At 43.5% G+C, this 16,182-nt stretch overlaps 1 protein-coding gene across 3 annotated transcripts in view; it reads left to right on the top strand.

Annotated features, from left to right (window-relative positions):
- LOC130295169 (transmembrane protein 151B) overlaps positions 1 to 12,292 on the top strand; it is a 53,106-nt gene extending 40,814 nt beyond the window's left edge. For 2 of the 3 annotated variants that reach the window (XM_056545589.1, XM_056545588.1), the window contains one exon: positions 3,579 to 12,292. In XM_056545589.1, coding sequence (XP_056401564.1) covers positions 3,579 to 5,012 — 1,434 coding nt within the window. In that variant the 3' untranslated portion in view covers positions 5,013 to 12,292. The remainder of the gene's footprint in view (positions 1 to 3,578) is intronic. The other variant, XR_008848720.1, reaches the window with a different exon arrangement.
- Positions 12,293 to 16,182: the final 3,890 nt, after the last annotated feature.

The following is a 16,182-nucleotide window of genomic DNA, read 5'->3' as shown; positions in this document are numbered from 1 at the left end:
CCGTCTTGGCCTTGAGCAATGCCCACTTCATAAATATTCATGGATCTGAGCTCCATGCTATACAGGAAACATGTAACTCTTGGTCCGCTGTGCCCACTCCTGCCACATGATCATCATCATCATCATCATCACAGGTCTTTCAGCCATTCTCTTCTATCCTGCATTATTGAGCTCCACCCACACATGTACTGGTCCAATCATTAGCATCACAATCATCTGTCTGCCCCCCATGTTCATTATCTTGTATAGTAAAATGAAAAAAGACAGACAAAGATGCGCACCTAAGTGCTGTAAGTATAATCAAATTGGAGAGGTGTAGATAGTGAGTGGGTGCTCACCTTTTGAAGTTGTACTTAGAGTACAACATCTACTGTAGCGTATCGCCCTGTATGCGGGCAGGTATCCGGGATGCAGCCAGGAGCTTTTCTCGTCCAGAGGTGAACTTCCCGTCGGTATGGGAAACACTGGAATCAGCCCGCAAGATTCGCGGACCAGAGGAAACAATGGCCCCACATGGCGCCCCTCCCGGACAGCAATCCTAATAGCCTGAACAGAGTCCGGAATCTTCTCTGCACACAGGGGTTTCTTTGTTGTCCGGATGGGGCGCCGTGTGGGGCCATTGTTTCCTCTGGTCCAGATTTGCAAATTACTTCTATTAAAAAATCTTAATCCTTCCAGTACTTATCAGCTGCTGTATATTCTTTTCTTTTTGAATTTCCTTTCTGTCTGACCACCTCGGGCCATGTCAGGAACTGTCCAGAGCAGGGGAGGTTTGCTATGGGGATTTGTTCCTGCTCTGGACAGTTCCTGACATGGACAAAGGTGTCAGCAGAGAGCACAGTGGTCAGACAAAAGAAATTCAAAAAGAAAATAACTTCCTGTGGAGCAAACAGCAGCTGATAAGTACTGGAAGGTTAAGATTTTTTAATAGAAGTAATTTACAAATCTGTTTTATTTTCTGTCACCAGTTGATTAAAAAAAATATATAGTTTTCCTCCAGAGTACCCCTTTAAAGCCTATTTGCTGGCCGATCATAGAAAAGATTTAAAATCACAAAGCATAGCCTACAAATAATAGGGTATAATAAATAATGATGCTTTATTAAAATATTTCAAAACATGGAGATTTAAAATAATAAATGTAGAAACAAAACTAAAAATGCAAACATAATGAAGGAGATTTATCATTGCATTTAGAGCTTTTTTAATTTGCCTTCCCCGGGCGCACAAAATGTCGCATGTGCGCCTAAGCACTTTTTAGTTCCGACCATTGTGGGTACGCATAAAGTAGCAAACAGCCTTCCCTAAGCAACTTTCAGATTGTATGTTTCCAGTAGAGGCAACATACAAAATGGTGTTCTAAAGTGATACATTGTTTTTTGCTTAAGTGCGCCAAATTTATCAACTTCCCTTGATAGTATAGTAAAAATGTCACACATAAGCAAATGCAAAGCAAAAAAAAAATATTAAAAATTACTTTAAAATTTTCCAAAGACAACCATGATAAATGTCCCCCATAGGGAGTTATTTATGAACAGGTTGAGAGCCTTTTTTGGCTCTAAAACTGGCCATGGAGAGCATTTTTTAAAAGTCGCACATTGTTTATGCAATATGGTAAAAAGTTGCAGAAAAAAAACATGGGAGGAATAATACAAAATGGCGTTCTGAAGATTTATTGTTTTATTGCTTACATGCACCAAATGTATCAACCCTCGCTCAATATGATAAATATGTCGCACACTGGCAAAACCAAAGCAAAAATAAATGACTTCTAATGACCCAATGATAAATGTCTTTCATAATAATTTCACAAGCAGAACCGTGGAGGTAAATATTTTTCTCCTGATATGTATCAAGAAAACAAACAGTGCAAGGAAACAAACAGTGCGGTTTTCAAAAAGCTGACCACAAATTGAAGAACATTGGCCTAATAAGAAACATGAATATAATATTTATAAACGTCTAGATAGGGAATTGGCAATTGCACAAAGAGATGAAGTTGGAAAAATAAAAAAAATTGCGCAATAGTAAGAAGGTACAAAGGGGAAAGAGTTAAAGAGGTACTCCGCCCCTAGACATCTTAATCCCTATCCAAAGGATAGGGAACAAGATGTCTGATTATGGGGGTCCTGCTGCTGAGGACCCCCGTGATCTCCCTGCTGCACCCGGCGTTCAGTGAGCTCCTGGAGCGCCTCCTGTGCACCAAGCCTGCCGCCAGCATAAGAAGCATAACGGACGAACGGGACCACGGATCGAGGGTAGATAAGTATCATTATCATCAGTGTGAACAGGGGAAATGGGTGAGAGGGTAGAGCATAGTGAGTGCTTGTAGGACATAATGGGACTCATGTATTATGATTACGCTTTCTCATAAATGACTCGGATTGTGTAAAAATTTTAAAGGGGTACTCCACCCCTAGACATCTTATCCTCTATCCAAAGGATAGGGGATAAGATGTCTGATCACGGGGGTCCCGCAGCTGGGGACCCCCGCAATATAGCATGCGGCACCCACCTGTTTCTGGTCCGGAAGCGCTGGAGGGTCTGGGTCCCGACCACGGGAACGGAAGTTCGTGACGTCACGACTCCGCCCCCGTGTGGTGTCACGCCCCGTCCCCTCAATGCAAGTCTATGGGAGGGGGCGTCAATGCAAGGCAGAGGCTTGTGAAGTCACGGCCATGCCCCGCTCGTGATGTCACGGCCACACCGCCAATGCAAGTTTATGGGAGGGGGCGAGACGGCCATCACGACCCCTCCCATAGACTTGCATCGAAGGGGCGTGGCAGTGAAGTCACGAGTGGGGCATGGCTGTGGCCTCCGGCGCTCCACCCAACGCTCTAAATGAACGCCGTGCAGCAGGAAGATCGCGGGGGTCCTCAGCGACAGGACCCCCCGCGATCAGACATCTTCTCCCCTATACTTTAGATAGGAGATAAGATGTCTAGGGGCAGAGTACCCCTTTAAAGACTGACCAAAGTCCACCAAGTTCAACCTATAACATTAATGTGTTGATCCAGAGGAAGGCAAAAAAGCCTTATGAGGCAGATGCCAATTTACCCATGACATGAGGAAACACGCTCAGGACATGGTCCTCCAATAGACATTAGTGGCTCTTTGAATAAAAACACATAGGGGGAGATTTATTAAAACTTGTGCAGAGGAAAAGCTGACCAGTTGCCCATAGCAACCATCAGATTACTTCTTTCATTTTTTTTAGAGGCCCTTTTAAAAATGAAAGAAGCGATCTGATTGGTTGCTATGGGCAACTGGTCAGCTTTTCCTCTGCACAAGTTTTAATAAATCTCCCCCTATGGGGGAGATTTATCGAAACTTGTGCAGAGGAAAAGATTGGAAACCCAATCAGGTCGCTTCTTTCATTTTTCAGAGGCCCTTTTAAAAATGAAAGAAGAAATCTGATTGGTTGCCATGGGCAACTGGTCAGTTTTTATTCTGCACAGGTTTTAATAAATATACCCAATAGAGTATTAAATACTTTCACCACTTCTTCTATACTTATACTTTTCTACGATACTTTGATGTTCTCTTCTCACTTGTTCTCTATTTTTTGGTTTCTTACAGCAACGTCCGGAGAAGCAGTCATTGAGCGCCTCTATGTGCCGGGAGTCTCACTGGAAATGTCTCCTTCTCTCCATCCTTATGCTTGTTTGCCTTTGTGCTGTTACCTGGTGCCAGGTTACAAGCGTTACCAAGCTCAGTTTCGACAGCTCACTGAAGGGAAGGTCTATGATCTATCATGGTAGTCCGTGCTCAGATGGATATGTCTATATTCCCTTGGCCTTCTTAGCAATGCTGTATGTAGTCTACCTGGTGGAATGCTGGCACTGTCATGCCAAAAGTGAACTTCAACATAAAGCTGATATTAGTAGTGTTTATGACCAGATCCAGCGTATGCGCCAAGCTACACCTTGCATCTGGTGGAAGGCCATTAGTTACCACTTTGTTAGACGTACTAGACAAGTCACTCGCTACCGTCATGGTGATGCCTATACAACTACTCAGGTTTACCATGAGCGGGTTAACACTCATGTAGCTGAAGCCGAGTTTGAATACTCACACTGTGGGATAAAAGACATTTCCAAAGAGTTGTTAGATTTGGATCGCCATCCGGCCACCAAGTTAAAGTTCACCAAGTGCTTCAGCTTTGCCAACCTAGAGTCCGAAAACTCATATCTCACTCAACGTGCCAGGTTCTTCACGGAGATTGAAGGCCTAGATGACTATATGGAAGCAAGGGAAGGAATGCAATTAAAAAATGTGGATTTCAAAGAGTTAGTCATTGCCTATGTCAACCTAGAACAACTACCTTGGTATGTTTCACACTATGCTTTTTGGGCAGCTGCCTTGCTCATGTTGTCATGGCCACTAAGGGTTTTTATTGAATACAGGACTGCCCATGTTCATTATCACATTGAGAAACTTCTAGGGATGGAATACACACCTCAAGCAGTGGCAGAGGAGCCTATTTACCGGTTCAGAATGCCACGTGTCAGCACTTTTGACAGTACAGAACTTGAATGGCATATATGTACCAATCGCCAACTGATTCCAAGCTATTCTGAGGCAGTGATGATGGACCTAACAGATGCGTCACTATGCAATGGCTACTCTGCTTGTGGCTACAGTGGTGTCTTGCGTGGTTGTGAAGGCTGCAATAGGGCATCTAGCAGTTCATCAATCTTTTCGCGCCATGCTATGCACAGCTGCAGTGGAGGGCGATCTCGCCTCTCTCTCAGCACCAGCCGCTTTTCCCTATGCCAGCTACATGGATCTCACAGGACAGGCCTTTGGAGAAGCCGCAGCAGTAGCTTAGCAGAGCGGGTTTGTCAAGAGGATCGATGCTGCTCCTATTCCAGCCAACTGGCCATTAACGAAAATCCACCAACATACCACGATGCCCGTTTTTTCCCCGTGCTCATAGTTCACCGCCAGGAAGGATGCAGAACCAGAAACCTCTGTATACATCGCTCTTCCTGTATGGAAACCTCCTTGTGAAGGGATCTTTAAGGGGTTTTGTAGTTAAAGGGGTGTTCCGGGTTTATACATCTTATCCCCTATCCAAAGGATAGAGGATAAGATGTATGAGTGCAGGGTTCCCGCTGCTGGGGACCCTAGCGATCTCGGTACAGCCCCCAGCATACTGGGTCCCTTCCATAGACATGAATGGAGGGGGCGTCGTGTGACGTCACTTGGGGGCATGACACTGATGTCACAACCCCGTCTCGGAAGCAGCGCCTGGCACAAAATGCCGGAGACTGCACCAAGATCACTGGGGTCCCCAGCTTATCCCCTATCCTTTGAATAGGGGATAAGATGTGTAGAAACCCAGAATACCCCTTTAAATTCCACCTCATAAAAGGGACCTTTACATGTATGGTAAAAAGAAATGTTCACAATTACAGTACAATATCATGGAATGAGTACTTGGAAAACATTATTCAGTAAAGAAAGACTTAAACTAAGTAGGTTATGCACTTCACCAAAGTTCTTGAGCGTAGACAGATGAATGTCTTGGGTATCATCACATTTCTGTAGGTAGAACATACCGCACTGTATAACATTATTTTTATGTTTAGCTTCTAATATAACAAAATGCAATACTTTTCGGTTGGTGTTAGAGAACTAACACACCACAAAAGCTATAAATTATGATTATATATTTTTTTTTTTTTAGAAATGAAGATCTGAGATGTTATGTGGTTTTTCTAAAATAATTCCGATAGAGATAACCGGAATGTTTCTTAATAGGCATCTTGGCTACTATTTCATGATTCAGAAAAGTTAATACAATTAAAGAACAAAGATTTTCAATTTAGTGGCAAATAACAGAACATACTGTATAGGCCCCAAATGTAATAAAAAAAAAAAAAATATGTAATGATTGTTATAGGATGAGAAAATACCAGGATAGACGTGAACCATGTACAGTGGTCCCTCAACATACGATGGTAATCCGTTCCAAATGGACCATCGTTTGTTGAAACCATCGGCTGTTGAGGGATCCGTGCAATGTAAAGTATAGGACAGTGGTCTACAACCTGCGGACCTCCAGATGTTGCAAAACTACAACACCCAGCATGCCCGGACAGCCGTTGGCAGGTTGTAGACCACTGTTAGAGGAAGTTATACTCACCTGTCCCCGCCGCTCCGGACCGTCACAGCTGCCCTGGATGTCGCCCTCCATTGCTGTCGCCGTGTCCCCGGGGTGTCCCCGATGCTCCTGCAAGGCCTCTGCTTCCCAGGCATCCGCGCTCTCCATCGCCGCCATCACGTCGCTACGCACGCCGCTCCTATTGGATGACGGGACGACGTGATGACGACGATGGAGAGCGCCGACGATGCAGGGGATCCCGAAGAGGATGCGCCGGAGCCCCGAGGACAGGTAAGTGATCGTCAGCGGACCACACGGGGCACTGTAAATGGCTATCCGGTGGCAGCTGAAGCAGTCTGCGCTGTCGGATAGCCGTTTATGCGATGGCCCCGACATACAAAAGCATCGTATGTTGATGCTGCCTTCAACATGCGATGGACTCTGAGAGGCCATCGCATGTTGAAATTATCGTATGTCGGGGCCATCGTAGGTCGAGGGGTCACTGTACACTTTTAGCTATAATGGTGCTTTATCATACCTTAAATACCTAAACACAGAAAGCCTTGGTTTGCAGTGGAGTAGCTAGAGGGGAGTCAGAGGATGTACAGATGTCGCCAACTTGATAAGTGGCATGCTACAATTTTCACATGACGTGCTATGCTACTTACTTAGAGTGCCACAGAAAGTACCTACAAGACTGAATCCCCTATTTCTTAGTGAAGAGTCAAGGAGGCGGGGCTGAGCTTGTTCTCACCTCCAAGCCTCTCCTTGAATGATGTTCAGGGCTCTTTACATCAATTAAGGAGGTGCCGGTAAGTGAGGAGGTGCGTTAGGCTGTGGCACTTGAGCCGCTCCACTCCACATCCTTGACACTTGGCTGACACTGACAATAATGCACTTTTATAAGTTTTACAACCCCCATACACAGAAATAGCCAGGTAAATGTTGCCTGGCATAATATCCAGTTATCCTAATGATGCAGGTCCTAAAGATAAGACTCCCAGCATTAAAGGGGTACTCTGGTGGAATTAAAAAAAAAAAATATTTTATTTTTTTCAAATCAACTGGTGCCAGAAAGTTGAACAGATTTGTAAATTACTTCTATTTAAAAAAAAATCTTAATCCTTCCAGTACTTATCAGCTGCTGTATACTACAGAGGAAATTCTTTTCTTTTTGAATTTCTTTTCTGTCTGACCACAGTTCTCTCTGCTGACACCTCGTCCATTTCAGAATCTGTGCAGAGCAGGAGCAAATCCCCATAACAACGCTGGGTTCAGGCAGCTGCGGCCGTGAAAACACCCCACGTTCCTTGTGACGTCACATCACACCCCCTCTATTCATGTCTATGGACGTCACAACCCCTCCCATAGACATGAATGGAGGGAGTCCGACCACAGTCGCTCAAACCCAGCGTTCTGAACATAATGTTCAGAACGTCAGGTGTCTGCACATAGATGATGGGGGTCCCAATGGCTGGACCCCCTGTGATCAGACATCTTATCCCCTATCATTTGGAAAGGGATTAGATGTCTAGCAACGGAGTACCCCTTTAACCTCCTTGTAAGTAGTGGAAAAAGATGGAACTGTAATAAAAGACTCAGATTGTGAAAGAGTAGAAATTCATGCCCACATGAAACAAGAAATCATGGGATACAACATTAATAAATAGAGTGTTATGCATTTGTCCATACTTTTTTCTCCCCAAATGTAATGGAAATCCAACAGTATATGAGGCCCAATATGTCTTAAAAAAAATTGGCTCAATGCAAGTTGTTCCTAATAGGGTCATAGCTATGGCAGGACAATATCATACCTCTGTTATAAAACATGACAAATCAGTAATGCATATTAATAGGTGCTAAGTTATAATGTTATTATTAATTTATGCAATTTTCATGTTAATTCCATTTTACAATGATGACCTCATTTTATATATAATTTCTCGTATCGTGTAGTAAAGGGTATGAGTGGTGCCGGTGGTGATCTTTCTATTCATTACAGACAGACTTCTGAAGCCAATGTAGTCCTGAAATATAACCAATACATTAGCATCTTATGTACATGGTATCTCTACTCACATGTGTAAGTGGTTTTGGTGATCATCTAGTTCCTTGCACCTTTTTGTTGCCATCTGATTGTTTTGGAACATGAAACTTTTTAGTTGGTCGATTGGGAGTTTACCACATATTGGACAGAAAATGCTATATTCTTAGTATTTGAGGCTTAAAGCCACAAAAAAAAAGTTACATCGTACCTAATCCTGACCATGTACATGTAATTTTTATGCCTCTATCACCTATATTTATTATAAAAAAAATACCTCTTTTCATTAGCTCACAGTGTTAGAAATCCTCTAAGGGGAACGGGGTGCATCCCTCCTTGTGGTGGTGATAGGTGATAGGTGTATGGTGGGAGGGGGCGCGCCCCTCCCTTGTGGTGGTGGGAGGTGATTGGTGTGTCTGCTCATGCAGCCTTGTCCATGAATCATCTCATGTCCATGACTCATGGACAAGCTGATGTTGCTGTGGGACTGGTTAGTGTCCCGGTAGGTATGGGGACCCCTAGTGGTGGGATATTCAGGGACTGATTTCTTTATTAAATACTGAAAATATTTTAAACAACCATATTACAAAAGGTCTTTAATTTTCATCAGTAACAACATATAAAAAGTTTTTGGATCTGACAGTAGTCGTTTAGATGTCTAATGATATGCCATAAATATCTAATAGATGTGGGTCCAATCTCTGGGATCAGCCCTTATGTGTGGAACAAGGATTATCCCAACCCACCTGGTGAGGCAGCTTCTATATTCAGGTGGAGACTGAATGGAGAGATCACCACCCATGTAAACATCTCTCGACGTTCACTGCTATATGAATTACAGGGAAAGAACAGGGCAAGTTGTGGCCACCTGCCTCCTCAGTAAGCAGGTTCAAGATTGTGGAGTTCCCTTCCATCATTCAGCTAACAATTGTACATCAGTGTGAGTAAAACAATTATAAGATGTCAACATATTGCATTTTTGTTGCATTTCTACATAGGCATTTTCCGTTTTGGTTGCAACTCAGTGAGTTTACGAATCATAACAATAATGAATGTAAAAATGCAACACAAACAAACAGTGTGCACACAGTCATATAAGTACTAATAAAAAGACCAGGTAGATGGCCTGTAGATTTCAGGTTGAAGGAGGGGTGGACTTTCTCATGTGACTGTTGTTAGTGGCTCTTTTATAGAGGTACGTAAATTTACAGTTTGCTTTATAGGCTATGTTCACAATTTACATTTTTGTTGCATTTTTATCCTAAGTTTTTTTTTTGTTTTTTTTTTTATTGGTAAACTCCCATGTAACAGAATGAGTTCACCAATCAAAAAAGTATGTTAGAGGGAATTTAACAGTAATGTCACCAGCACTAACCTGCTGTTACTGTCTATTAGTGCTGGTGGCACTGATCAAAATGGTGTTCATATTATATTTCTAGGTGCGGCTGTTCACGAAATATCACTAAAAATCCTAATATGTAAATAAGGCTTTTGGTGCGCTCCCTAGTCTCAGGTGGCTGGTCTCTGATTCAAGCCCTTCAATAAATTTTTAGATTCTTCTTCTACAGCAAGTAACCGCTGTAACAAAGCTGGATTTGGATCCTCTAACCTGTGTGGCAGATGACTTGGACCGTATTGGGGAGAGGAGTCTAAGGTGCCGCTGGTCTTCACCAGAGCCCGCCGCAAGGCAGGACAGGCTTGCTGCGGCAGGTGACACCCAGGTCGCTACCCCCGACACGGCTAAGGATAAGGCAGTTGCGTAGTCAAACATAGCAGAAGGTCAAGGCAGGCGGCAAAGGTGCAGAGTCTAATAACGTAGTGGAAGGTCTGGATACATGGGTAAGGCTAACAGGCTATAGGAACGCTTAATCTCAGGCTAGGGGCACTGTAGATCCGGCAGGGAAGTGTGGGAGGTGCATAGACTTATAGGATGGTGTCAGGTGTACACAATAATTATGGGCATACTGGCCATTTAAATGTTCGAGCTCTGGCGTGTGCGTGCCCTAAGGGGACGGGGACGCGCACTGGAGCTGAGACACAGCGGAGGCAGCAGGGGAGAGAGGTGAGTGACGGGCTGGGATTCGCATGTGGGCGCGTCCTGCGATGCGAATCTCAGCTCCGCCGGCAGCTGGGGAAAAGGGAACAATGCGCTCGCGGCCGATGGAGGTGGCCGGAGTGCAGGGCATGACAGCCGCCACATCCTGACATCCTGCAAGTGCGTGGTGGTAGTCTGGACCAGCCGTGCTAAAGAGCTGAGTGCGCATGCGCAGGATCTGAGCATGTGATAGCTATATGCAGAAGAGGGAGAATATAAATATTCATTAGGGGTCATGAATCAGGGACCATCCAAGAAGGTGTACTAGTGCATCCCGTGGCTAGGGAATGCCCCGACTGTACCAATGATTTAATTTAAAGGAATACTGAAGTCTTAGAAACGTATCCCCTATCCGTAGGATATTGAATAAGTGTCTGATCACTGGGGGTCCAACCGCTGGGACTCCCCGCGATCTCCCGTATGGGGACCTGGCATTGCCACGGCTAATGCACATGTTGTTGACCTAACTGAGGTCAAGGAGATGCTCCCTCCATACAAACGCATCTCCGCCTCTCCCATAGAGATACATGGAGGGGCGTGTGGGCCATGGTGTCATGCTGCACGAGAGAGCGTCAGTAAAGCTGGGGCATCGTACAGGAGATCGCGGGGGCTCCCAGCATTCGGAACCCCGGTGATCAGACACTTATCCCCTGAGCATAGGGGATAAGTGTCTAGGGCTGCAGATCTCCTTTAATTAGTACATTCATATTTACATATTAGGATTTTTAGCAACATACTGGGAAAGGCAGAACCTAGGAAAATAAAGTTAACACCATTTTAGTCAGCAGCACCCGCACCATCAGGCAGTACCAGCATTTTTGTTGCATTATTAAACGGAATCGGACAGCAGCATGACGCTCCTGTCAGATTCTGTTTAATAATGCAACAAAAAGGCACAGTGTGAACACAGCCTTATGCGCCATTCAGCAACTAATAATGGTGGACATCTGCAGAGACACGTCAGCGTGCAACGGTCAACATTTCAATACAATTCCAAACACGTGCCCTTAATCAATGCATTTCTATTCACTGCACTACACAACATGTGACTATACAAGTTGCACACTCTACTAAATGACACTTTGCTAAAACAACGATCGCCCGTGATTCATGGAAATACATACGAAGGACTGCAAATAAATACATAATAACTAAATGCTAAAGACTTGCATATAATATCATGTACACAATAGCTATGCAGAGGACAGCACTGACTTGTCTGAACTATTGTTATGTCATCTGGTCCATTCATAGCTCCTTGTATCGAGATAGATTGTGAACAATAATACTTTATTTTTCTATAGCGGTATTAGAGTATATGGTGCTGTTGTTATATGCTAGAATGTTACAATTCACTGCTATATTGGCAGAATAATGCCACAGAATTGCATGTTGTTGCCTTTGGATTTCTCAATGCCCTTATACAGTTTTGATATTTACAAACATATTCACGGGCTTCAAAGAAATGAGATATCTACTGAATGCCATATGAATGATGGTCTTATGTAACGTAAGCATGGAATACTACCCTGAGCTGGATATTCACAACAAGACTCTATTCTAAAGGAATGAATGAGCTATAACTGTATCCATCAATAGGGGGCACAATATAAGAGAAAGGGCAAACAGGACTGGACTTGCTTAGGCACAAACATATAAAGAACCAATATACGGGACAGCATTCCAGTACCTCTGAGTAATTGCCTAGTAGTAAATCTGGTCCTGTGAATAATTCCATGTGGAGTTAGCATGTCTGTGATTGTATGTCAAATATTGTATGTTACAGAATAGTTTCTTATGGCTTTGACTGTTGCACCATAAAGTACATTTTTTATTTACGCTAATTGTGTTTTTTTTATATATTTTTTTTTTATTATCATCAAGTAAACAACTACTAAGTAGTTACACTCAGCTATCAAAACTGGATGGAACAGAGTGGGCCTATAATTGGTAAGAACGGGGGCTTATAGTGGATTGATATGTACTAACATATAAATATTAATATTAATATGCCTATTTTTCCTATACTGCATACCATAGTCTTCGCTGGACTAAACTGCTTCCACCTCCTCCACCTGAAATGCTCTTTGCCTCCCTCCATCGAGCGTGGAAGATGGCGTCCTGGATTGGAGTGTGACAGAGATAAGGAATACGCAGAAGGAGACTTAAAGGGGTACTCCGGTGAAATATATATATATATATATTTTTTTTTAAAATCAACTGGTGCCGGAAAGTTAAACAGATTTGTAAATTACTTCTATAAAAAAATCTTAATCCTTCCTGTACTTATTAGCTGCTGAATACTACAGCGGAAATTATTTTCTTTTTGAAACACAGAGCTGTCTGCTGACATCATGAGCACAGTGCTCTCTGCTGACATCTCTGTCCATTTTAGGAACTCTCCAGAACAGCATATGTTTGCTATGGGGGATTTCCTTTTACTCTGGGCAGTTCCTAAAATGGACAGAGATGTCAGCAGAGAGCACTGTGCTCGTGATGTCAGCAGACAGCTCTGTGTTTCAAACGGAAAATAATTTCCACTGTAGTATTAAGCAGCTAATAAGTACGGGAAGGATTAAGATTTTTTTTTATAGAAGTAATTTACAAATCTGTTTAACTTTCTGGCACCAGTTGATTTAAAAAAAAAAAAAAGTTTTTCACCGGAGTACCCCTTTAACCAATAAAGTGCTTTCAACACCCAATTTACACAACCCCTTTTGCAGACGTCCCTATCATCTATATAAACCTTGTACAGTCTCTTCCTGGTTTAGTAAAGAAAGTATTAACTCAGCTGACAGGTGCCTGAGTGGTCTTTCTTAGCGCGTGCACCGCTTCTGATAAAACCGATCAGGAAGGGGGCAGATCTTCACTGGGTACAACCAGGATCTGTTGGATACTATATGAAGGTTTATACTTGGCCGGTCATGTTTCAGTGGCGATCTCTCCCTCTCGGCTGCTTTGCTGCTATGGGTCACTTTGTAGCAGAGGCATGAACTCCAAGATAATAATACTCAGTGCCGGCATCCCACACTTCCCAAACAATGGCAGATTTAAATCGGGGGTCTACTGGTCACAGATGCCTGTGATTTGTCTCCCTTCAGCCTCCCATGTGTTTTAAACTTTGGATCTGCTATGTCTGTTTTTGTCTCTTCATGTTTTACCCTGGTTATTTGACCACAAGCCTGGCTAAGGACATTCTGTTGGTATTCGCTCTTGATGCTATCACTTGGCTTTGACCTTGGCTCTGACTATTGACTACTGTTTTGGTTCCGATTCCGAATTTGCCATCTGTTTGTGACTAGGCTAGCTAGACTATTCTCCCTCCTGTTAGACTAAGTCCCTATATGGAGTTTAGATAATAAATAAACTTTCCTGCTCCCCCGCCCCATTATAATACCATAATATTTATGGACAACATGTTATGTTTCAACATGTTGTTATCACGCTGGACAAGGATAAGTGGACTAACTTACACCCTCTGTCCCTGCTTTTTGTAGTGTCCACCTCCATAATAGGGAAGCCCCAAACAAGGTGCCGGATCCTATGATACTAAGGTGCTAGATGTAGCAAATTCAAAGTAACAAACACCACAATTTGGAATAAAGGGAAAAGGTCAGGGCACAAAAGAAACAAAAAACTGAGCAGCAATAGGAGCACTAACAGGGAATGTACAGACAAACGTTTAATTGGGATCAAACAAGCCAAGTCAGTAACAGAGAGAGCAGCTCAGTACAAAATCAGAATGCAATAGAGCAGTCTGAAAAACAGGCCAAGAATTACAGAAGATACATAGGAAATAGCAAACCAGAGGCAGGGACAAGGAAAAGATCCTTTATTGCAGGCAAAAACATGGAGATAGAGCTCAGTATAAGTAGAGCAGCTCACTAGAGTGTGGATGCTAAGGCTGGACATGATTGGCCAGTCATCCATGCCTCCTGATGGGCATGGGTGTCGTTACAGTGGCAGGCAAAGCTGCAGCGGGTGTCGTTACAGTGGCAGGCAAAGCTGCAGCCGAACAGGAGGGGCTAGAGCTTCTGGCAGAACCAAAATCAGTCATCTGTCTCAGTAGGAGGAACCCCAATCCCAAATAAGCATAGGTCCTAGAGTTAGGACTCTCATCTACCATACGTTTAAGACATATGACATGGATATCATAAATGTTCAAGTTAAGAAAACACCTGTAAGTATCCTTTTATCTTAGCTCTGCCCCGGAGGTCTAAATTTTGATATCTTTTTTTATTGTTACTTTGATTGAAAGGAAAACTGTCAGCCTGTTCATATTATAAAGCAACTGTGCAAAATATGGTGAATGTGAGTCATTTTTACCAAGATTTTGAGAAATCACTGCAAAAACAGCTAAAATGTAGTAAAAGTGTGTAAAAAAATACAGTATAAATTCAACGTGTGAACACAGCCTAAGGATGTCAAATTTTCATAGAACACCTCAATTATGATAATTGGTCAAATCACTTTTTCCTCATGGCAATATTTCTCCAGAAAATACACATTAATACTGCACAAGAAATGCATTAATACTGCACATAGTGTGAGATGACACCAATTCACTTATGAGTCTAATGAATTTACCTGGGTGATCTCCAGCACTAGCAGCCTGATAAGATGACCAGGTGCAGTGATCAAACACCAGAGGATTCAAGGGACATGTAGGCTGCGTTACAGAACCAACATCATTGTGCATTTATACCAAAATAAAGCATATCCCATGTCTGCCACATGTTCACAAAAGGTAAACAAGTGTAGCAGGCTGTTGGGGGTGTCACTTAACATCTTGGGGGTCCCTTACCCTAGTTACCTCACAACGCCCAACAGACGGATTCTGAGTCTACACTATCTGGGAGCTGAGGTACATGTCTGCGGGAGTGCCTCCACCCAGTGGCCATCCGGGGTAGAGATGTGGGGTCCCGCTAAGAACATACTTGATGCAGTGAGACTGACACAGCTCAGCTGGAACTGACTTTATATAGAAAATAGCAAATGAACAAGCAGACATAAGAAAATCCAATAACAACAGTATAGCATATACTTACCCACCCAATCGCACACCTGCGGCCCACCACCTTGTCTTCGCCCCTAATGGTTGTTGGTGCACATAGGAGAGATGGGGTCCTTACAAATCCTGCTTTGCAGCATCACTGAAACAGTCTCTCTCTCTCTCTCTCTCTCATTCTCTCTCTCATTCTCTCTCATTCTCTCTCTCATTCTCTCTCTCATTCTCTCTCTCGTGACCAGAGTTTCCACCAATGCTGAATCATCATCTTCAAATGGCTGCTGATCATGTGATCCAAATTCCATTCGTCAGTAAAATGGGACAAATGGTCTCAGTCTGGCATCTACTGGGCATTTTAGGTACTACACCAGGAAAAACTATAGGGGTTATGCCAGGCATACACAAGAACCTCTACATTATTCTTTAATAATAGCCTATGCTGCACAATATAAGCAAAAAAGATTTCCCAGAATGCCGCTTTAAAGGACAAGTACCCAAAGGATAGGGGATGAGCTTTAGATCGCAGTGGGTCCGAGTGCTGGGGACCCCCCATATGATCTCCTGTTTAGAACCCTGACTTTCCTATACAGTGGTGCGTCACGACCCCCGCCCGAAGCTGGGGCCGCCACTCCCCTTTATATAGTTCTTTGGGAGAGTCGAAGATTGCCAAACGGCTTTCCCATAGAATTATATGGAGGGGGGGTGGCGGCCTGGCATCGGGCATCGCCACTGCATAGGAAGAAGATCCAGGGCTCTAAACAGGAGATTGCGCGGTGGGGGGGGGGGGGGGGGGCATCGCTCACCGCTCACATCCCTGCAATCTAAAACTTATCCGCTATCCTTCGAATTGGAGATCATTTTTTTACTTGATACTTGTCCTTTAACTGTACATCAGAGGAATTCTTATAAAAATGACAGTGTCTGCAA

This window comes from Hyla sarda, chromosome 11 (assembly GCF_029499605.1).
Source record: "Hyla sarda isolate aHylSar1 chromosome 11, aHylSar1.hap1, whole genome shotgun sequence".
NCBI lineage: Eukaryota > Metazoa > Chordata > Amphibia > Anura > Hylidae > Hyla > Hyla sarda.
Note: the sequence above shows the minus strand (reverse complement) of the source record. Positions and strands in the feature narration are given on the sequence as shown.